This window comes from Choloepus didactylus, chromosome 2, assembly GCF_015220235.1.
Source record: "Choloepus didactylus isolate mChoDid1 chromosome 2, mChoDid1.pri, whole genome shotgun sequence".
Lineage (NCBI taxonomy): Eukaryota > Metazoa > Chordata > Mammalia > Pilosa > Megalonychidae > Choloepus > Choloepus didactylus.
In genome coordinates this window covers 53,854,142-53,876,204 of record NC_051308.1, presented here as the reverse complement: position 1 = coordinate 53,876,204, position 22,063 = coordinate 53,854,142, and the positions used below count along the sequence as shown (strand labels likewise).

At 47.2% G+C, this 22,063-nt stretch overlaps 1 protein-coding gene and 1 long non-coding RNA gene across 8 annotated transcripts in view; one reads left to right on the top strand and one right to left on the bottom strand.

Moving 5' to 3' along the window:
* Nucleotides 1–22,063, bottom strand: part of IL10 (interleukin 10) — a 35,025-nt gene that overhangs the window by 1,625 nt on the left and 11,337 nt on the right. For 2 of the 6 annotated variants that reach the window (XR_005215096.1, XR_005215097.1), the window contains exons 3-7: nt 19,952–20,046; nt 18,291–18,423; nt 2,722–2,783; nt 1,806–1,865; nt 336–1,520 (exon numbers count right to left, since the gene is read on the bottom strand). Coding sequence is in view for 1 of the 6 variants with exons in the window: in XM_037824862.1 (XP_037680790.1) it covers nt 336–401; nt 1,368–1,520; nt 1,806–1,865; nt 2,722–2,886 (444 nt within the window). In the remaining 5 variants the exon portion in view is untranslated. Of the gene's footprint in view, nt 1–335; nt 1,521–1,805; nt 1,866–2,721; nt 2,965–18,290; nt 18,424–19,951; nt 20,072–22,063 lie in introns of those variants that run through there. The other 4 variants (XR_005215098.1, XR_005215095.1, XM_037824862.1 and 1 more) reach the window with 4 other exon arrangements.
* On the top strand, nt 1,213–18,178 carry LOC119526064. 2 transcript variants are annotated; one of them, XR_005215099.1, is made up of 3 exons: nt 1,213–1,514; nt 9,243–9,371; nt 16,765–18,178. It is a non-coding gene; the product is annotated as an uncharacterized LOC119526064 (long non-coding RNA). The 2 variants fall into 2 exon arrangements; XR_005215100.1 differs by lacking the exon at nt 16,765–18,178 and adding an exon at nt 11,208–11,822.

Here is a 22,063-nt window from a genome sequence, read left to right as displayed (position 1 = left end):
GATTCCCAAGAAGCTACTTTCTGTACTTTCTGTTTCCTTTGTCACTCTCCCCATCACCCAGCTCACAGACTGGCTTGCCGGCCCAACCCGCAGGCCTGCAGAGGCGAGGAGCAGTCATTTAGAAACCCCCAAAGACACTTCACAGAAAACAAATATAACCAAAGCGGCAGCTCCTCACTGGCTGAAGAGGTCACACCACTTTTTGGGTTCCCACACTCCCTCTGAGCCAAGAACTGGACCCACTTAGCACCTGCCACTCCTCCCCACCCCCAACCCATCCTCTGGGGAGGGGACAGAGGTTGTGCTTCTCAAACTCTGCCACCAGCTGAGCTTACCTTACTAAAGGCGTTCTTCACCTGCGCCACTGCTCTGCTCTTGTTTTCACAGGGAAGAAATCGATGCTGTGAAAGAAAACAGAAAACGTTAATGACCCTGGCTCTTAGTTCTTGGGGGAGGAGCTGACAAAATGAAGACGGGGCCAGACTCAAACCAAATGCCTCCTCCAGCCCCACTGCATATTTCCCTGGGAGAACTGAACCATATCTCATCCTTACTCACTGGACACAGAAGTAAGGCTAGAGGGAGAACATGCAATTCTCCAGGAAACACTCTGAGATGTTTGCAGAGCTTGGATGAAAACCCAGGCTCTCAGCGTTTCCTCCCCCAAATGCCACAGTGTCTATTAGGGTGCTGAGCTAGGCACTTTTTAGTTTGTCCTTCCGCTGTCTCTCTGTCCTCTCCCTCTCCTTCAGCCTCAGCCACTGAGGATCATTTCTAAATCCCCAAGACATGGAAACCTTTTGCATAGCCCTGTCCTGCAAATTCAGACCAACTGATTTTTCTATATACATGAGAGAACAAAGGAAACCAGTGGGAGGGCTTATTCATAGGCACTCTAGCCTGGGGGTGAATAGCCTCCAGGCCCTTCTACAGTATTGGGGGAAAATCCTGTCAGTCAGTGGGCCCCACTTAGAGCTGAGTGGCCTTTCACCCGCCCAGGAGCCTCACCTCCTGGTCTCTCCTGACGGGCCCAGAGCTGAGGTCCAAAGGGACAAAGGAGCCCTGACTGAAGCTCTGGGCCCCTTTCATGAGAGAGAGGCGAGTAGTTAATAACGCACAAATGACTCACAAATAACAGGAAAGCTGTTTGCAAATGTTCTTGTGTAAAATGCCTAGCAACCACCCCCACCCCTGTTCAGAGAGAAATGAGCAAGACTCCTTGTGCCCTTCTGAGTCCGCTGTCCCCCTGCCAGTCTGTCTTTGCGTCTCTGGCTCGTGTGGTGTGTCTCTGAGATGTTAGGGTCCCTGCTGGTCTGTGGATGTGTTTCAGAGAGAGCAGCCAGGGAAAGAACAGGTCTTCTACTTACACAGCGCCGCAGCCTCTGCCGGAGGGTCTTCAGCTTTTCTCCCAGGGAACTCACATGCTCCTTGATTTCTGGGCCATGGTTCTCAGCCTGGGGCATCACCTCCTCCAGGTAAAACTGGATCATCTCCGACAAGGCCTCGCAACCCAGGTAACCCTAAGGGCGGGAACAGAGGGCTGGGGGTGACTGGGAGGAAGGGCTTCTGCCACTATCTTGAGAGGACAGCTCTGTCCTCTGGGACCTCCTAAACCAGTTTCCTCTCCCCCAGGACTGAGCCCTTTCTAACTCTCCAGCTGCTGGCTGTGTGCTGAGTTAAGATCTTCCCACTTCTCCTTTTCAAAGTGAAGGAAGCAGACCCAGCACTTTGCAGTCCAGAAGCTGAGATCCTCCCTTCCCTTAATCAGGAGGCGCGCTCTATACGTGCCCATCCCCTGCTCTCACCTTGAAGTCGTCCAGCAGGGACCCATTTAACAACATATTGTCCAGCTGATCCTTCATTTGCTGCAAGAAAGACAAAAGTACAGTGAATCTGAGGTTCAGGAAAATACCTGAAATAAATGTCTTTCTGATCTCTTTGTATGTTTAGAGCTTTTGGTTTTTAATCAATGTTACTCTGGCTGCAGAAACTGAAAGGAGTGTTTTAAATAGAGAATTCAATGGTGCTAGAAGCATTAGTTAAATGAGGTCCTCCCCTTCAGGAACAAGTTATTTTAAAAAATCTGGTTGAGTTTGAAATGAAGGCTGAAGATTGATTCAGTCCTGGTCTTTTTTCTGCAGAGCTGCATGCAGGTTTTAAGGGGCCACTTATGCCAACCTTTCAGTGCCCTTGTGACCCTCGCTCATGTCCTGCTCTTTGCTTTTCTTTCTACTGAGGAAATCCAGCGCCAGCTCCAAAAGATCTCTGGGAATGGGAAGCATCTGCTAATGCAGGTTTCCCCATGTATGGAGCTTTCCCAAACCACCAGTCTTTTAGATTCTGGAAGCCATCTAAGAAGAGGCTATTTGTTTTACCCTGCCACAAGGTCTGGGGAACATCTCCACGTTAATCAGACCCTTCTTGATTTCTCCCAGCCAACAAAGTATCTGAGCTCCCATGGAATTTTACAAAAGTTTCTGAGCATAAGAGAGAGAACACTTTTCTTTCAAGCAGCTTTCCCTGCACATCTGCTGCATCCTTTGGCTTAGCTTAACTCATGGAATCCATGGCCTGAACTGGGATTCTCTTAAGAATCTAAGTTTGGGATTATGGGTGCTAGGGATGGAAGTGAAGGAGAACAATTCTTCTTACAGCCCCAGCAGAACACCCAGCCCAGGGAGTCCCAAGAAGAAAGAAAGGATAGGAGGGGCTCATACTCACAAAGTAAGTCTTCACCCTGCTGAAGGCGGCTCGGAGCTCTCGGAGCATGTTGGGCAGGCTGTCTGGGAAGAGGGTGCAGCTATTCTCAGACTGGGTGCCGTGGCCCCAGCTGGCCCCCACCCTGGCCAGGAAGACCAGACAACATAGCAGCACTGAGTTGGGCATAGTGGTGCTCTGCTTCTTTGAGTCTGCCCTGTGGTTTGGTTTTGCAAGAGCAAGCCCCTGTTGTGCAGACCTTCACCTCTTGTGTCCCCCTTTTATACATAGTTGTGGGGCCTCCCCTTAGTATAAAAAAGCCACAAAGTTACAAATTTCCTGGCAAGTTTTTCTGATTAAACTCCTCCCTTCCCTAAACCTCTTCAACTTTGCATTGGTCTTAAAGTTTCTTGTTCTTAAAGTTTTCAATTTTTTGCATCATAAGCAAAAGGGCTGGTTGAGTATGAACTTCTGCATTATGTCTATTTTTAGGACAGGCTACCTCTCTCTCTCTCTTTTAAAATAATTTTTCAGCTTCTCTTAATGAAAAAAAGAGTTGATTTCCTGGGGGAACAGCTGCTCTGTGTGCGGGGATCCGCAGCTGTGACTTCCATCAGCGTCTTCCTTGGTCACAGTGACGTGGACAAATTGGCCATTCCAGAATACACTGGGATTGAGAAATAGTTAGGTCCTTCCCTAACCTGAGTTGAATGTCCAAGGTTTCTCCTTGTTGAATTGGGAAGTCATCTCAGCTTCCGAGCTTCAGTTTCTCCGAGTGAAAATGAGAGGGTAGGTTAATAGCCTTGAAGCTCCCATCCCGTTCTTCCGTTTTTTGTTCCAGGACTGCCCCTGAAGAGGCTGGCTTCCCACAGGACAGGCGGGGTCACAGATGTGCCCAGGATTCATTCAGATTCTCAGGTCCCCATTTCCACCTCCCTGGCTGTCCCCAGCACTTGGGGAAAGGTGAATAGTAGCAAACCTTTGCTGAAAGGTGTTACATGCCAGGGGGTAGCCCTCTCTCTGACCCTCTCATTTCCATTTTATTGACAAGAAATGGAGGCACAGAGATGTTAAGTACCCTCCCCAAGGTTACCTGAGTGCTGAGTGAGGGAACCAGTATTTGAACCTAGGGCTTCCTGACACCAAACCCATGCTCCGCACCCAACTCTACACTGTCCCAAGTGTGTTCAATGAAAAGGTTGGATTAAATAGTTTTTGGGTCTCTTTTAATAGTAAGCTTCTACGGTTGGAGACTTGAATTTGAAAGAGATTTCGGGAGAAGTAGAAATAAGCAAGGAAATCAAGTCAGGATTCCATGAAGGCTGGATAGCAAGTCCCTTTCTTTTCTTTTGCTTCTCCCCTCTCCTCCTTCACAGTGAAGCCTTAGAAGTCTTGTCTTTGGATTAGGGGTGTGTGTGGGGAGGGCAGGGGCAGGGTAGCCAAATGGGGGGAGCAACAGGGGCAGTGACATCAGGGCTTCTTTAGATATCTGAAAAGTCTCTGGGGGCTCTTTGATCATGCCTTGACATCTGCCTTCCAGAGGGGCTCTCCCCTCAGTGCAGCAAGGACAGTGCTGTACTGGGAAAAGCACAGACCAGATGGTAGGAGGCCTGTGGTCTGCTCCTGGCACTGTCACTCTTTAAACCCAGGGCCAGTCACTTGGCACCCCTGTGCTTGTTTTCCATCTGTCCCAAGGAGCAACGGTACCTGCCTGCCAGGCTATCAGGGGGCTTTGGACCTCATGTGGGAAGGGGCTTTGGAAAATGACAAGTGTAGGATATCTGCAGTGTTTCTGTAGTTTCTTTGCCCTCTGACACCAGGGCTGGGAGACCTCTGATGGGCCTGGGTTCTGAGCTGCCTCATCCTATAAGGTCACTGTGCCAAAGCAGGGCGGGCACATGGGACTCCAGGCCAGTCTGGAGTGAGTGGGATGGAGGGATGGAGGGTCCAGGCCCACCCAGTGCATCCAGGCCCACCACCTGCTGTGGTGACTTGTGGGTCAGGAGCAGAGACTGTGGTCTCTCCTCCCAGCCCTTTGGGGAATGTCAATGCAGAAGCCTAAGGATCATAAAAAGGGAAAGAACATTTTAGAAACAGGAATGGCGATAACTCTGGAATTGCTGTTCCTGCCAGATTTACCCTGGGCTTAGGAGTACTGCGTTCTGCCACCAGGAAGCGGAGAGAAAGAAGCAAGGAGCTGGATTTCCTGCCCCTTCCCCTCCTCCTTCCCTCCTGGCTCCTGTGTTTTCTGTGTGTGCCTGCACTTGCCCACGGGGCTGGCCCCTTCTCTGAGCTGAGTGTTCCAGGTGCAGACAGATCAGGCCAGAGGATGGGTCCTCAGGGGGAGGTGTGAGGCCCCCCCCACCCGGACAACAGGGCCCCTCCTGCCTTAACCTCCCCTACTAGATACCCAAGTCCGCATCGCTGTCATCCATGTACAGGCCTTGTCTCCCCAGGACAGCTATGAGCCCCCTGAAGCAGGATGCTGTGAGCCTAGCACAGAGTCTGGCCCATGGAAGGTGCCAGGTAAAAGCCTCTTTTCCATGTTGGGATGGGCATAAGCAGAGTGTCCCAGGAGCCTGGACCGGGGCTGCAGAACACAACCCTAGAGAGCTGGTTTCCATACAGGCAGGCACTCAGGGGTTAGGATGAGCAACTCAGGGAGGCAAACAGCATCCCTCATGTGCTTTTCTTATACTTTGAGATACATACATACGTATACACACACACACACACACTACAGAACAGAGAAGGGAATTGTGTAAAGGCTGTTTATATCTTTTTTTAAATCCATAATCTATTAAGTAGGGTTAGGGTTAGAATCTGACTTCTTTATTGGTTTTGAGCTATGTTGCCAACTTATCTCAAACCACTTGTTGAATAGTTGCTCCTTTCCCCATTGATTTAAAATTATTGTCTCCTCACATCTCAAAATTTCAGAATCGAAATGGCCAGAGATAATCACAGGCAGGTATTTTAATGTGAATCCTTATTTAACAAATGGAGATAATAATGTCTTCTCTACCCATTATCTCATAGTATTGATGACGAGCTGATACAGAGGACAGGTGTGAACATCTTTGGAAAAGTACTGACAAAACACCAAGAACAACAATGATGACTCCTGGTTCTCCAGGCTGAGAAAACATTCATTCATCTGAAAAGTCATTGGGGTCCACTGGGAAAAGTCCCAAACCCATATATCACATTGGTGATATAAATGTCGACAATCCACCTGTTAGGAGATTTGAGTTTGGGTTTCAGGAGAAGGAAAAGCCGTTTAGAGAAGGAAATGCAGGAACAGGCACTATGGATGGGTGGAGAGTTGGTCTGGGCACCATTTAGGACTGGGGGTTTCAAGAGGACACAAAACCATTTGTCAGACTGTGGGCGCCTCGAGGGCAAAGGGACAGAGTCCAGCTGTTCTTGGTAGCTGCAGGTCATGTGCTTAGCTATTTTATTTTTTATTTATAAGAAATATATACTAAAATTATATAAATAAAATATAAAAACATAAATATATAAAACATAGGATAAAATAAAAATGTATAATAAATTTTAAGCATTTATTTAATGTTTTTAAAATTGAATTTAAATAAATTTTCCCAGCCGGGACTCACTGGGAAGGCTGAGGAAGGTTGTGGGAGGAGAATTACCTCTTCTTTCCACCCCTGCTCCAAAATATTCCCTAATTTATGTATTCAGCTGAAAAAGACAGAAAACCTGGCTAAGCATGGCTTAAAAAAGAAAGGGATTTTACTTTTTGTCTCACCCAACATGAAGTCCAGAGACAGGCAGTCCGAGGCTGGTACAGCAACCCTTATATGTCATCCAGGACTGTCTTTATCTGCCTTTCTGCTCCCTTATCTGTTGTTGCAAGACATCAGGGCAAAGGGAAATAGGTACAGGTCAAAGATCCAAAGGCTCGTCATCTTGGTGATCCTTCTAATAACCTTTCTGGGAGGTTCTACCCAATGGACTCTACTACCTTAGCTGCATGGGACAGACAAGAACTGGCAGACAAGAGCTGTGGGCATTTTGTGTGTGGGTGGTTAGATCTTTTGGAGGGCCCAATCTACAGTGCACAGAATTTTATAAGGATTCCATCTCCCAGCTACCCTCATGCTCAGTTGAAGGGCAGCCATGTCGATATAGTTGTCCCTCGTCTTGCAGCAATTCTGCAACTCAGACCCAAGTGTGGGGAACAGGCTGGGAGGCAGCCCTGAGGCACTGCAATGACGTTGCAATGGGAAGGCCAAGGAATCTGGGCTTGTCAGGCTGCAGAGCCAGCCGGCAGGGAGCAGCGGGTCAGCAAAGCAGGCAGAGAAGGTGGGATGGTGGCCACCTGGGGAAAGAGGGACCCTGCTTTCCCAAAGCACCAGCCTGATGCTGGGGCACAGCATCTCCTTGGGGTTTGTTTCCCACTTGCCATTAGTAGTTATGCTTTTAAGGCTGATAATGGGAGTTTCATTTCTCCTTATCTAGGACATTTAGTAAGTAAAATAGTTTCCCCAGATTGAAATTTCTAGTATTCCCTTGAATAACCTTCCTCAGCTCCCTGGACAGAGGGATCTTCAGCGGTTGTGCCGCAACAGTCCTGGTCAAGAGCCACGGCGTCGGGTGGGGGCCCTGGGGAACAGGTCTGTGGGAGCTAGCCTCCTCTGGGCTGCCTGACTTTGTTCTTGTGGTTGGGGTACCCCAGAAGAAAGGGCTGTAGGTGAGACGATGAGAGGGAACCCAAGTTGGGGCCTTCCCCTGGGCCAAATGGAGTGAGAGTTATGTAAACCGGATTGGACACCCTTCTGAGGATCGTGGCTGGCAGATGCTGCAAACCACAGCGGAAGGGCTCATCTTTGGACAGCCAATGTGGAATTCCCCTTTGTGCAACTGTGGCGCCAAATCAAGCAATTTGGATTTTCCTTCGGGTATGGACATGCTAGTCTGTAACTTTCCCTATGAGAAATTTGGTTTAAGAGGGGCCAGGAGCCCAGGGGTAGGAGTCCTTGACACCCAGGATATGCAGCTATTTCTGCCTGGTTTCAAGACTACCTGGAATAAATTGTAGGCTCCCAAGACTAGGGCAAAAGTGCATTCTCTCAGTTCCAGAGCCTTCCTACTGATGGAATTTACTCCAGTTTCCTCTGGATGCCTGGTACCTCACACCCAGCAGAGATGAGCAGGGCTGGCTTTGTAGGGCTGGCCATGCAGTTGCTACTGCTGTCACTGTCTTGAGAATCTAAATGATTTTTTTAACAAGGGGCGCTACGTTTTCATTTCGCACTGTAGTCGATACCTGTATCTGTGACAGAATTCACCATCCTCTTTCCCTGAGCTCACCTTCCTCCAGCGTTCCCTGACCCAGTAAATGGCACCACCGTCTAATCCATCATACCAGCCAGAAACCAAGAAATAATTTTTTGGTTCCTCCCTCTCTCTTACCACCCTATGTCCAATCGATCACCAGGTCCTCTATCTAGAGTTTTCTTCACAAATGCCTCTGTAATCTCATTTCTCCTCATTTCTACCATCATCAGCAATGACTGCTTGATTCAAGCTTTCATCTTATCTCTTCAAGACTCCAAAATAAATGCCTAGTTCATATTCTAATATCCATTCTTCAAACTGTTCTCCACTTTGTAGCCAGAATGGTTATTTCCAAACACCAATCCAATCATGACTCTCCTTCTGCTTAAACCCTTCAGGGACTTTCCCCTTTTCCTCCTTTGGTAAAATAAAGACCCATAATCTTCATACGGTCAACAGCTCCCTTTAGTGTCTGACTCTGCCCATCTCCTTAGCTTCAGCTCTCATCCTTGTCACTATCCACTCCCCTCTGCCCTCTGGCCTCACTGGCTTTCTTCTTGTCCTCAAACGAGCCATGCGTGCTTGCCTACCGCAGGGCCTTTCACATGTGTTTCCCCCTTCCTGCACTACTCTTCCCCTTCCTTCAACTTTCAACTCTCAGCTCATATGCTACTTCCCCAAATGAGTTTTTCCTGGTTCCCCAGACAGGATTGGGTCCTCTGGGCATATCTCTCAGAACATTTTTCCTTTCCTTTCTAGTACTTATGTCACTTTGTAATTATACATTTGGCTATGTGATCATTTGATTGATCACCCTCTCTCTCCTTGGGCTGTAACCTCCATAAGGGCAGCACAATGTTTGTTTTTGCTCATCCTTGTTTTCCCAGTACTTAGCATGGCTGTCACTACATATTTGTTGGCTGATTGAGTGACTGAGCTTGTGCTTCCCACACTCTTTGCAGCCTTAACTGGTTATGTGTCTGTCTGTCTGCCATCTCTTGTAAACTGGGGCATGGATTCCCTTGGGAAAACTGCTATCTTTGTAAACTCTATGCCTATTCCCATTTAGTTTTTCCAGTTTTTAAAATTTATTATTGATCTGATTACTAGTCAGCACTCTTCCAGGCCGGTGTTAACCAAATCCCCTGCAGTTGTTGGAGCATTAAGAATGTCCTGTGTTATAGGATGTCAGAAAATGAGGGGCTTTAGACATTATCCAATCCATACTTCTCATTTTACAGATGGACAAACTGAGGCCCAGAGACGAAGGTGACTTTCCCAGGCACCAGGGATAGTTAATGGCAAAGGTGGAATCTGAACCCAATTCCCTTTGCATTATTCTTAAATCAGTACCCAATTCATTAACTCAGGTAAGTATTAAATCACTATGAATTCTCTGGGCCCACACCAACAATTGGGAGGAATTGCCTAAGAAGTGTGCCGTATGTGGGGTGGTAGTGGTGAGGAGAAGCTGAAAGTCTGTGAAAATACATTTCCATCCATCAAACAATTACCTTTCTATTATGCACTCTCTGTGGACTTGGCACTGTGATTTGGAACTGGGGATCGGGGTGAGGGTTGCATAGATACTTTTGTCTTAGGGAAATATTTCAAGCCTTGGGGTATTTTCAGACATGAAAATGTTTCTACTGTGTTTTGTCTCTGAGATGTGGCCACAGTTGCATAAAAAGCCATGGTTTCCACATGCCCTCCCGCCTCAGTTATCCCTAAAGATTAATCTCATCGCCTTCAAGAAACCCAGCATCTCTAACGTGTACCCCCTGTCCCTAAATCCGAACGAAGCCACAGACACATGCTTTGGATGGGAAGGATGCATGGTGTGTTCACCCGCGTTACATGTGAAGAGCAGAGGGCTCCTCCCATCCGGATCCATGCTCCGCTTCCACTGGGACCACGTCATTCACACGAGCCAGGCTTAGGTCACAAACACTCAGGGGAAGGGAGTGGCTGTGTATAGCTGCATCTCAGCACAGTACCTGTACTTGTTTCCCTGATATCAGCAGTTCTCACACTGCTTGGACTCAGAACCCTTAAATTGAGGGCCCAAAAAAGCTTTTATTTATGTGGGTTTATGTCTATTGATATATACCATATAGAAACTAAAATGGAGAAATTTAAGGAATACCTATTTATTACATCATTTTAAAGTTAACAATAAGCCCATTCCATGTTAACATAAACAACATTTTTTTTTTAATGGAAAATAGCTATATTTTCCAAAGCAAAAACATTTAGTGACAAGAGTGGCAGTTTTCCATTTTTTTTCCAAATCTTTGTTATATCTGGCTTAATAGAAGAAGCTGGATTCTCACACCTCCTCCTACATTTAATCTGCTGCAAAATGTTGTTTTGGTTGAAGTATGTGAAGAAGATCCAGCTTCACTTACATATGTAGTTGGGAAAGGGAGGCCCTCCTGGAGTCCTCAGGCCACACTTTGAGAACCACTGTGTTAAGTGGTTAGCAAAAATATCTGAGTGAAGATGAGTGAGAGGAGGAGGATGAAATTAAGCCTCAGAGGAAGGGGTGGGGGATATACCCCCAGGGCACCTGGCTGGGAGGGTAAGGGAGAAGCCCCCTGCTGTCTTTATTCAGAGTTTTCAAATAGCCAGTGCAGGCCTTCAGGTCAGCAGCCCCTGTGAGCATGACGTATGTCATGGAAGCCCAAGTGCCTCACAGGCGGTGCTTGTGGTTTCAAGTCAGAACCTATGGGAGTCTGGGAGCTGATTCGCAGTACCCTACCCGTTACCGTAAATACCCTTCTCCAAAGGCGCAGGCGGCCTAGGGGCAGGTTTTGGAGCTGGATGGTGTTGAAGGGCACAGGGCTATTGAGGACTCTGCTGCAGACTTATTTGGGCTGTCCCTTCCACTTCCACTTTTTATCCTTTCTCTCTCTCCCTTTCAATTCTGAGGAGCAGTTTCAAAACCCTGCTTTCTCTTTGGTCAGCCCTGGGCTTTCTCAGACTTTCAAACAACCTCAAAAATAAAAACAGACCTTCCCCAGCCCACTTGGCCAGGATTTATAGAATCAAATCAGCACAATTTGCATTCCATTCTCTTCTCGTCCCATGCACAGTTGACTAGCAGAGCAGGAGGAAGGCTCTTACTGATCTGGCTAATTTAGAAATTGCCTTGATAAGGTGGACACTCTTTTAGGAACTGGGTTAAACTGTGTGTTCAAATTAAGGTTTCATCCCTGGCTGCCCATCAGACCCTGGGAGACTATTCATAGAGTGAGCAGAAACAGAAACTCTTTTTCCAGAGCTGGATTAAGAACTCTTGAGGACCTAAAATGCTTCTAAACTTCGAATGGAGTTCAAAATAAAACACCAGCATGATGCTTGCACAGCATTGTGAATGTAAGTATTACCGCTGAGCCATCCACTTAAAAATGGTTAAAATAGGAAACTTTGTATTTTATGTATATGCTACCACAATAAAAATTGAGGAAAGTAAAAAAACTACCACTGAACTATAAAGTAAGTTTAATGAAATCCAACAAAGTTCTGATACTTCTTTTGATAATTACATCAATGCTTTTAAACAATATTATTCTTTCAGAAAATTAAAGAGAATCTGTTTGTGCCTTGGTTTTGGGTAATTTGGAACTTTTCCTAGTAGGCGCCTTGAGTTCAGTAGGCACCTCAAGCAGGAGATTGGATATAAATTAGTATCAAGTAGCCACTGATTGGTTTCACAATGTGGCTGAAGATTGGGCACTGAAGTTTCCCTGAGGTGCCAGGCCTCCTATATTTCTGACGGCAAAAGCTGGACCCGCCTTCCCCACTTTGCCATCCCATGACCCTGGTTCCAAGTGTTCTCTTACTGGACATTACAAGTTGTGCCCTGCCTTTGTCCTTGTCTTTGCAGCAGGGCTTGGTGTTCAAGTGTTTGGGTTTTGGAGTCAGACTAAATTTGCAACCCAGCTCGCCACTTACCGTCTGTGTGACCCTGGGCACGTTTCTGAGTTTTCCTGTGCTGTAGTACCTACAATTGGAGATGATGATTGGCACTGTAAGGCTGTTGTAAGGATTGAATGAAATCATCAATGTACACAATGCTTAGATGAGCACTTGGCACATAGCATGCGGTCAGTACCTCCGAGTTGTAGTTGTTGATGTTTATCTGTGGGAATGCTCAGCTGCTACAGTTGGATGTATCTCTTCATGGATGAAGACTTGGAACAGGATGTTTTCAACCCCAATATTGTCCAAGGAGGCTAGAGGGATCGAGAAGTCAATCCCATAGTAGAAAGAGCTCTGGCTTAAGAGTTTAAGAGACTCAGCTTCCAGCCCTGGAGTTAGAGCCATTATGAAGCGCTGGTCACGTTACTTGACATCCCTTGTCCTTGTTTTCTGCATCTGGTAAGTGGGAAGCTTGATGGAGTTGTTTTCTAAGATATTTTCCAAATCTAACATCCTAGAGTTTTGCGATTTCCTATCTCCCCTCCCCCACTTCCCCTCCTCATGGGAGGGGCTCTGATGCATACTTTCCTTCCTGCCAAACCCACCGCTCAGCCCAGCACCTGCTCTTTCAGCCTTTTCCAATTCATGGTGTCTGCTCAGCCCTGGAAGTGCCATTCTGTAAGAGAAATAAAACCTGTTCCTCAGGCAGCTTTTGCGTGTGTTCACCTGTATTTCCTTTTCGCAATCCTGGCCCCAGTGCTCTTGAGGTTGCAGTTTCGTTGTGAGTCAGTCCTGCTGAGAGCAGTGGAAATCAGAGGGGCCTCCCGCTTGGCAGGGAGGACGTGATCTGCCTTTTCCTCAAGAGCATGGCCGGGGGGCGGAGGGGGCGTGGGAGGAAAGTGATCACTTTCCGGAAGTGGATTTCTCACACTGTCTCGGGGAGGAAAGAGTATTACTGGAAAGCCCTAGAGATCGTTTCATGACTCTTTCAGAAGGGCCTTCACGTTCTCAAGAAATTATTTGTGCCGTGTGGTAAAATGTCTGTGTTGTCTTGATGTGTGCTGAAGGCAGGTGTGTCCCAGGGAGGAAATGTTCTTGGTGTGGTTAGCTCACAAAATGGGCCTCAGATAAAAGGTTTCCTCAGTAGGGGTTCTAGTGACAGAGCCCGACGAGCCCAGTCTGAGCGCTGCTTCAGTCCTGGGGGGTTGCTGGCTGCTACAGGCGTCCAAGCATTGAGTGAACTAACCTGTCAATTGTATCCTGTGGGGAAAAGTAGAGGAGGTGGGGAAGAATGACTAGTGTGGGAAACAGGATATTTGACCACTCTTGAGAAATTGCTGCGGATGAACAGTCACCTCAAGCAGGCTGCAAATCAGCAGATTCATGGTTCCACGAAGGAAGATCCAACGAGCAGGCAGACTGCAGACCCATAGGACAGACACATACAGATAGAGCAAAAGAATATATAGGCTACCCCCCAATTTAGGGATGCCTGTTTTCTATAGCTTTAAATGGTAACTCTTGGATCTTCCCTACGCATGCTTCTGAGGAAGGTTTTATGAAATAAAGGCTTCTAGGAAGCCAATGGGGCAAAGGTGGAAAGAAGCTGTGAACAAGAGGCAGGAACCCCTTAGGTGTGCTGACCCCAGAAGTGAGTCAGTCCCAGGTAGGACTTGATTGAGAGCCAGGACAGGTGGAGAGGAGAGGAGGTTGTCCCTCTTGGTGAAATAGAAAGGAAGGCTTGGGGGTTTCACTGTGGAACCTAGAACCCTTCAGAGTAGAGAGTGGAGAGGGTCTTCCCAGAGAGGGGTCTCATGGAGAACGAGTGGAGTGTGATAGGAGATTAATCAAGACCACCCTGTTGGTTTAAAATGTTGCCACCAGCTGGTCGTATGTCCAATAGGAGAAAGAAACCAACCATGGAAAATTTCATAGACAATAGCTCTCAAGAACCAGAACTGAGGTTGGTGCCATTTCTAGTATAAACCAGTTGCATTGTAGGCTGGGAACTAACTGGCACGTACAAAATGAGTTGCCATAAAGATGTTTTTCCAGGTTCCCCAGAAAAGTAATACACAAACATCTGTGCATAAACTGAAAGTTGCCTGCACTGAAGGGAATAAATGTGTTCCTGGTCAAAGGGGTTGCAATATATAGATTGAGGGTGGTGGTGATGATGGGGGCCTGGTACTTGGGGGTTGGAAGGGGAGGGATAATAGGACATCCTTAGAGGGGTGTCAGGGCATACCGGCCTCATCGTAGCTCTGCCACTGGAATTCAGGATCCCATATGCACCTCCACCTAGGAAATCTTGTATCTGTAAAACGGAAAAATTAATAATGCTCACCTACTGGTTATGAGGAGAAAATGGGACAAATGCATGTCACAGTGCTTGGCACAGACTGAGCACTGATCCAACCATACTAGGATCACCACAACTACCATGGCCGCTGCTGGTATAATGACTGCTACTGCCAGTGCCACGACAATTCTGCTTTCCCTCTGGGCCTCCTGAAATGACTCTGAGCATCCAAAGCTTGATGCAAGTGAAGAAAGAGTTGATATCACCCCTGTGTCCTTTCTGTGTGGTTGGGGCTGCTAGAAACCAAGCAGGTAGGGCCTGTGGTAGAGGCAGACGAGCTGGGGAGCGGGACACGGGAGCTTCTGGTCACAGTGACCACAGCCGGGGTCTCTGTTTCATTTCGTGTAAAATCAGAGGCTTTAGAGTAAACTGAAGGGGTGGAGGAGGCTGGGTTGCAGCAGACTACACTGAGCCAGAGTTCGCTCCTGCATAGGCTGCAGTGGAAGGAAAGTTGGGGTTGAGGCTGCTGAGGCCACTGCAGTCAAGTTCTGGGTATGTGGAAGTGGCACAAGGGCTACTGAGCTCTTTGTGCACCTCCCCTGCCCACCACCCCCACCTTGGTTCCGTGCACTTCCCACCCTGGTCAAGCTAAAGGCCACATGGAGATTCGACTGAGGCTGGTAGTCACTGCCCTTACCAATCTGAGGCAGCAAGTTAGCTCTTTACTTGGACTGCACTCTCCATCCCTCAGGCCCCCTGAGAGCTGAATGCCTTCTTTAATGAATTTTAGATTTCTCCAGACCTCCAAGCCAGGCTTATCTTCCAAATGCACCATTTTTGTCACCAAACCTCTTTTCTCATGAACCTTTGATGGCTGCTCAGAGCCTTCAGAACAGACCCCAGATGTCCCAGCTTGGCATTTGCGGCCCCAAATGCCAACGTTTCCTTGTTTCCCACAATTCTCTGCACAAGGTCGTGGCTGAAACAAGAGGGCTCTTACTTGTTGCTAGAACTTGCTCTGCACTCTCCCATCTCCTTGCCTCCTCTTGCGACTTTACTTGTCTCACCCCATTCCATTCCCGTATCATCCAACGAATCTTTCCAGTTCAGCACTACCTCTTCCAGGAAACTTTCTTCACTGACCTGGCCCCACTGAGCTTTCATTTTTTTTTTCTGGAATTTTTATCCAGCACTTATGACCATACTTGGCATCACTTGGTTAAACTACCTAGAGTTGTGAGGTATCTTTTCCTGTGTGTGTCTCTGTGTGTGTGTGCTTGTGCACATATGCATATTGTGCATGTGTTATTTTGTCCTTGGGGCCTGGATCCATGTTTCACTTACGCCAGGGATAAAGAAGAGAGACAATTTGGCTTGGTGTGAATATCTTGCTCATTTTGGCTAAGGTAGGGTGGCAGATGAAGGTGCTCAAACAGTAAACGGCTAGGTCCAAGAAAAGGAGAACACGGTTTTCATCTTTCATCTGTGCTCCTATGGTGACATCTTCCTACTCGAGTGAGCCTTGGTTTTCATCTCTTAGGAAATGGGGAGACCCCTCAGTCCTTTCTGCTCCCTCGCACGGGATCAAAGAGAATTGCCAATACGTCAAAATGCTTTAAAGCTACAGAGTACCTAATGACACAAAAATAGTTAGCCACTTTGTGCTCTTGTCCTTGATGCAACAAGGGAGGCAAGGTGGCCTTTCCCTGAGCCAGCAGCATGAGAAGGATCCAGGAGTTTCCCCTCCCCAGCTGAGCAGCCACCATCAAGCTGCTCGGCCTTTCCTTGGGCTGCGTTAGCATCTTCACTGCACTGTGGGGTGCAGTCAGACAGGCCTCAGTTTCCTCTTGGCCAGCCACATTCACAGACATCTGTACTTTTCAGCAAGCTTCCTTCTGAAATCCCCCTCTGCCTAGGGTTCACAGGGATCCTGTGGGCCTTCCTTCCTTGTGACATGGTTGGGGAAACACGCTGGTCTGCAGACCTGTTATTCATCTTCTCAACCCCGGGGATGGCAAGCTTAAGCAATCTCATCGGGTGGGAGTGCGAGTGTGTGCTTGTGTGTGTGTGCGAGTGTGTGACTATTTGCAAGTCCTCTATGACTAACTAATGCCAGCTGACACCATGATTGTGTGCCTACTCTGTGCCAGAGACTTGACATATCTTGACCACAAGCCCCAGTCCCTGGATCCTTACTAATGTCCATAGACAGCTGCTCCCTGACTTAGTTGGCTCTCCTTCGTGGCTCTTTGAGTTCTTATTATGTGCCAGGTACTTTAGTTTATGATTTCATTTTCAGTACTACAATACCCTAAAGAGTTTATCCTATTAACAACCCCATTTTATGGAATAGTAAATATTCTAAAAATATTAGAATTTAGCTAGTTTAAAATAGCTGACTTACCCAAAGTCATGTAACCAGAATGTGTCAGAATTAAGACTTGGCTCCAAGTCAAATGGTAGCACTATCAGAGCTGGAAAGAATGTTGGAATTTCTTGTCCAGGCTGTTTCCATACCAATGCTCTCTTTTTTTCAGATAAAGAAACTGAAGTCCACAGCTTCTAAGGGACTCGCCCAAGTAGGAATTGAGCCTTGGTCTCCTGAAACCCAGTTCATTTCTTTACCCTTATCACCATGCTGAGAAGAAAAATGTGGCTTCAATAACATTTAAAAGATATAAAAGGATCACAAGAGTTGTGGTTCTCCCATCATCCCATCCTCTCAGTATCCTAGAAGAAAACCTGAGCCCTGTGACCTTCCATGCCAAGGACAGTCAGCCTTTCTCTATGTGTGGCCTGCCCAGGGACATGCACAGCAGCCACCTCTGCTACAGCGAAAGGAAGATACCCCCCCACCTCCCCAATAGAAAGAGAGAGAGATAAGAAAACCAAATCTAGGCAACCATACAAGATAAACAACGTCGAGTCTCAATATGGTTCATCGGCAGAATTTTCCCCAGAGCCAACAGCCCGTGTCAGAGCTATATTTTCCACTCCAGCTACTGTGATTTGGTTGTGGCACCCTTGTTCTCTTTCCTTTCGATGGAGGCAGACTCTGACGTAGGTTTAGGACTCTGCCAGGTGTCTGGGGGTTTACGAGCCCATCTTCTATCTCTGACACCTCATCCCCTTGGCCCCAACTTCCCCTTCCCTCTCTGACAGGGCCATATCAGTTGGAGGTGCTAGAAAGGAGTTAGGGTTTTTGTCATCTCCAGAATCCCCTTAAAACATATGCCCACAGCTATAATGCAGAGCAGGAAAGGCAGAAGGTAAGATCTTTGATTTTTCTTAGTACAGATTCAGGAAGTTTAGGATGACTTGATAGATGAAATCTGTTGTCTGTCTTTGTCCTTCTCTTCTATGCTGTTCTCTGTTCTGTGATGCTGTGGGTGTGAGAGATTCATGGGCAGGGGCATTTTATCATCCCATCTGCTACTCATGATATGAAAGAACAGTGCCCGTCAAATCCCCCAATCATCAGATCCCAGTCGCAGTGCCAGAATGACCTCTTCCATTTCCTCCCTTGGAGGAAAATTGTCTCAAGGGACAGTTGTAAGACTGCAGAGAGAGAACTAACCATTGAAAATGTTCTGTTGATTATCAGGACAGGACTGGACAAATCCGCAGTGGCCCTGCCACCATGTCAGCTGGGGAGCTCCCTAGGATTTTGCCTTGGGTTTTCTTCTTCCTGTGCCCATGGCCAGACCTCCAGTGCCCTCTCATCAGCTCTCTGGCTCCCAAAACTCCAGTGTGGACTCCTTCACCAAGAACTCCAACCTTCACCGAGAGCTATCTTCTCTCCTTGAAAAAGCCCCATTTTCTTAATAGTGACTGGCTAGCTGGACACTTTTAAAACTAGGCTATGACTACACACTCTCACCCTCCCAGAAAAATACCTCTGTTTTTAACTGATAGCATCCCAGGCAGAGCATCTAAATAAAGTGGCACATTCCTGACTCTGTGTGTACATATATGTGTGTGTGCAGGCATATGTGTGTGTATACATTTGAGGGCAGAGCGGGGTGGAGTGGCCTGGGCTTTCCACTTTTATCATCTCACCTACCCTTCCCAATATGAAAGATGAACAGCACCAGTCTCAGGTGGATGCCCAGCTCTTTGGAAATGTCCATCCTGGTCATATCTGGGGCTTCTGAAGATTGAGATGCCTTCTCTTTGTTCTAGGCTTCTGAGGAGGCCTGTGAAAGAGCATGAAAAGTTCACCCTGGAAATAATGTACAAGCAAACCAACGAACCACTCACCTACTTCCTGAGTGAACACTGCTGGAAGTTCTTAAGCCTGGGGGCAGGCCTGAATTCCTTAGACCATCTTCTCCTTCCCCAGCTCCAACCTGGGCATGGACTCAGCCCCCTCCTTGCTCCCAGCTAAAACCTAGATTTAATTAGTGATGTATTATCTCAGATATGGCTACCCTAGGAAAATTTGGGTAATGGTGAAAACATGATGCCCTGCTTGCCCCTTTGAAGTTAGGTATGTTCCTGGTCCCTCCCTTTTCAAGAGCTGTTTTCAGGACTGAGTCTGATATGTGTCATGTATTTTTTAGAGTAAGTAATAAAACCAAACCACAGCTAATCCTTGGAAAGTATCAGAGACTGTTCTACATGCTGTACATATATTAACTTCTTTGATCTTCACAACAATCCTAAAATATATTTATATAATTGATGTGGGTACCACTATTAGCCCTGTCTTACATTTGGGTCAGAGAGATTATGTGCCCAATTCAAGCTCACACAGCAGCTGAGTGTCAGAACCAGGATTTGAACCCAGGAAGTGTGGTTACAGTTATGAGGAAGCAAGTTGATAGATTAGGAAAACCATGGGCTTTGGAATCAAAGATATCTGGACTCTAATTCCAGCTCTGCCAGCTTCTGTTGGGTGGCTGTGGGCAACCCATGAAACCTCTGAGCCTCAGTTTCCCCTAAAATCAAATGATCATAGGGTATAGTCAAATGATTATGACAAGAGAGCATGAAATGCTTTCTAATCAAAGAAAATTTCATAGAGTTGTCTGCAGATGAACTGAAATGAAGCACTTAAAACGCCCTCCATAGTACCCAGCACATAGAAAGTGCCTAATAAATGTTTGTTCCCTTACCCCTTTTTCTGTCCCTCTATTGGGAATGGCTTGCCTTTCAGTAACTACGGAATGAAGGGCTTTCAGGACCAATTACAGAGCTAGAATGTGTCTGTGTGAATGTGCCTGTGGGGTACCCAGGCGGGCGACGGATGTTGGACTGGGGAGGTCAGCCCGGCCCTCAGTGTTCATACCAGGAGTGGGTCCTAACCAGGCCCTCTGCAGAGGACTTTGATAGTTTCTGGCACTTGAATCTCTTTATCTCAGATGGGGTTTGCTGTCTGAGGAATTTTGGGGGTGACTTTTAAAAATAATATGAGGCAGCTGGTGGTGGCTGCTTCAGGGGCAGCACGTGAGCCAAACCCCAGGAGAGAAATGTCATGAATCAGGAGTCATGTAGCAAGACAGGATTTTCCTTCAGGCTGTCTTTGGTAAGTGTGGGTCCAAGTTTCCCTTGAGGGATTCCCCGATGGTATGCCCCAGCAGTTGCATTCTGCTAGAGTGCTTCCGATTCCCTCATCTGGCCTGACTCAATCCAGCCCCCAGATTACTCAGTGATGTTTAGACCTCCATCAAGGTGCTACTCGGACAGTCAAAAAGGACCCTGGCAGGCGCCCCCCTCACTCACCGCAAGGCTAGGCGAGAGGCTGAACAAAACAGTGCATGCTCTCAATTCTGGGAAAGGTCAGGCCTTCCTTTCACTCTCCATCTCACATCTGGAACCTCAAACATAGGAAAAACACAAAGGCTGAAAAAAATAACTATAATAATTATCAATCCTTTCTGAATCTAACACTGCTGATTAGTCATAGCTGCAGGTTGGGTGGCTGTGATGATAACACCTCATTGACCTCCTAACAGTTGGTGATGATTAACTACATCATCCAACGGACCCTCGGGAAGGATGAGAAAGGAGGGCACTTGTTGACAAGAAAGAGAAACTGAGTACCAGGGGTAGGAGAGTGGGGACAGTGTTGACGTCAGGTGTAGGTGAAGGCTCTGGGGATAAGGCTAAGATTAGGGCACCTGAGTCATGAGCGTGAATCCCCAGGTCAGAGATCATCATTCAATGGCCCAAAGATATCTAGGGAACTCCTGGATCATGTCTCCTTTTGATCCCTCGGGTGTTAGATGGGCAATGTTCTCCAGCACCCTGGACCTCAGTGCCATCCAACGATACTCCATCCATCGCTGTCACCATCAAGTTCCTTCCCAGTTTGATCAATCACTGGCTGCCAGGTCCAGACTAAATTTGTTTAAACCCTCAGTTTCTCCAGCTGGAAAAAGGAAACTCTTGTTGGAAGGATAAAATGAAATCATAGATAAAAAATGCTTGGCATAGTGTGTAGTATACTGTAGGCATTCAACAAATGGTAGTTTTCTTCACTCCACTTTGTCTGCTCTCATTGTATGCTCCAATTTTCTGTTCTTTGCTCCCTAAACATTGCTTCCTGCCTCCCATATAGTCATTGATTTTCACAGCATTGTTTCTCCTCCATGAAGCCTCTTCCCACTGCTCCAGATCTCATTGCCACACCCTCTCTGAGTCCCTTTTTCTACAGTTTGGCCCTCTGTCACAGCATACTCTCTTAAGTCCTCTCTATTTGTGGCGTGAATGTAAGTTTTGTCTTGCCACCTGTAACTTCTCAAGTTCAGGAACTGGGTTCATTACTTCTTTTGTTTCTCATGCCCAACAGGTCATTAAGTGAGCAATAAGTTCTTGATAAGAGCTCTGAGGGTGGAGTGGGGTAGTTGGCAATGGAAAGTTACCCAAAGTGATGGGGAAACCAGCTGGGGCACTTCTGTATGGGGATTTCCCTGGGCCATGCTTCATGACATGTACCCATTCCTGTGCTTTGTCAAGCTGTAATCCTGCCACACTCCATACTCTCCACTTTCCATACCTATTTCTGCCTATGGCGCCCATTTGAATTGGCAAAAGATGAAAAATATTGGAAATTTAATGGTAAAGGCCAATGAGTCAATCCTTTGGGGCAGCATGGGGGATCCAAAAACTTCTCTGTGTTCTTCAAAACACTTAAGGACCCCTCCAAACTTCACCCCCATCTCCCCACACCTAATGATGCAATCTTGGCTGTCCTTCCCCAGCCCAGGCCTTTCTCAGGGGTTCCCAAATCTCTGTGCAAACAGCATAGCCATAGGGGCCGGTAGATCCAGACATATGGATCAGCTGTAGAATTTGGGAATTGGAATATCACTGGGCACCCAGGGCTGTGGACAGTGGTTGGTTGATAGAAGGAATGGATGAGTCATCTCAAAGGTCTAGCATCCTTCTAGACCAGACCCACGTTCTTGGCACATTTTGGTTCTTCTCATCTGGCTGGGTTGATTCTGCCATATACTCAGGCTGCCTTTTGCTCTGGGACTTCTCTACAGGGACCAGTCCTGGATGGTGGGTGGTCAGCGTTGGGGTTTGACTTTGCCATACCTGGTTCATTCTCCTCCTGTTCACCACATCACCCAAAGCCAACTCGGCCTCCTACTCTTCCCTGTAATTGGGGATTATAAAATATAGAATGCTGGAGCTATACAGAGTTTTAGGGACCATCTAGTTTGCCTTCTTCCTTGTCCTGTGGATGGGGAGACAGACCCAGGAGTTGGAAGTAACTTTCCATGAGCTCATTCATCTTCCCCACATGGATAGCCATGGGATTGCCTGCTCCTGGCTCAGAGTCTGCCCTCAGGCTATGCCCCATAACCAGAAGGCCCTGCTACTCTC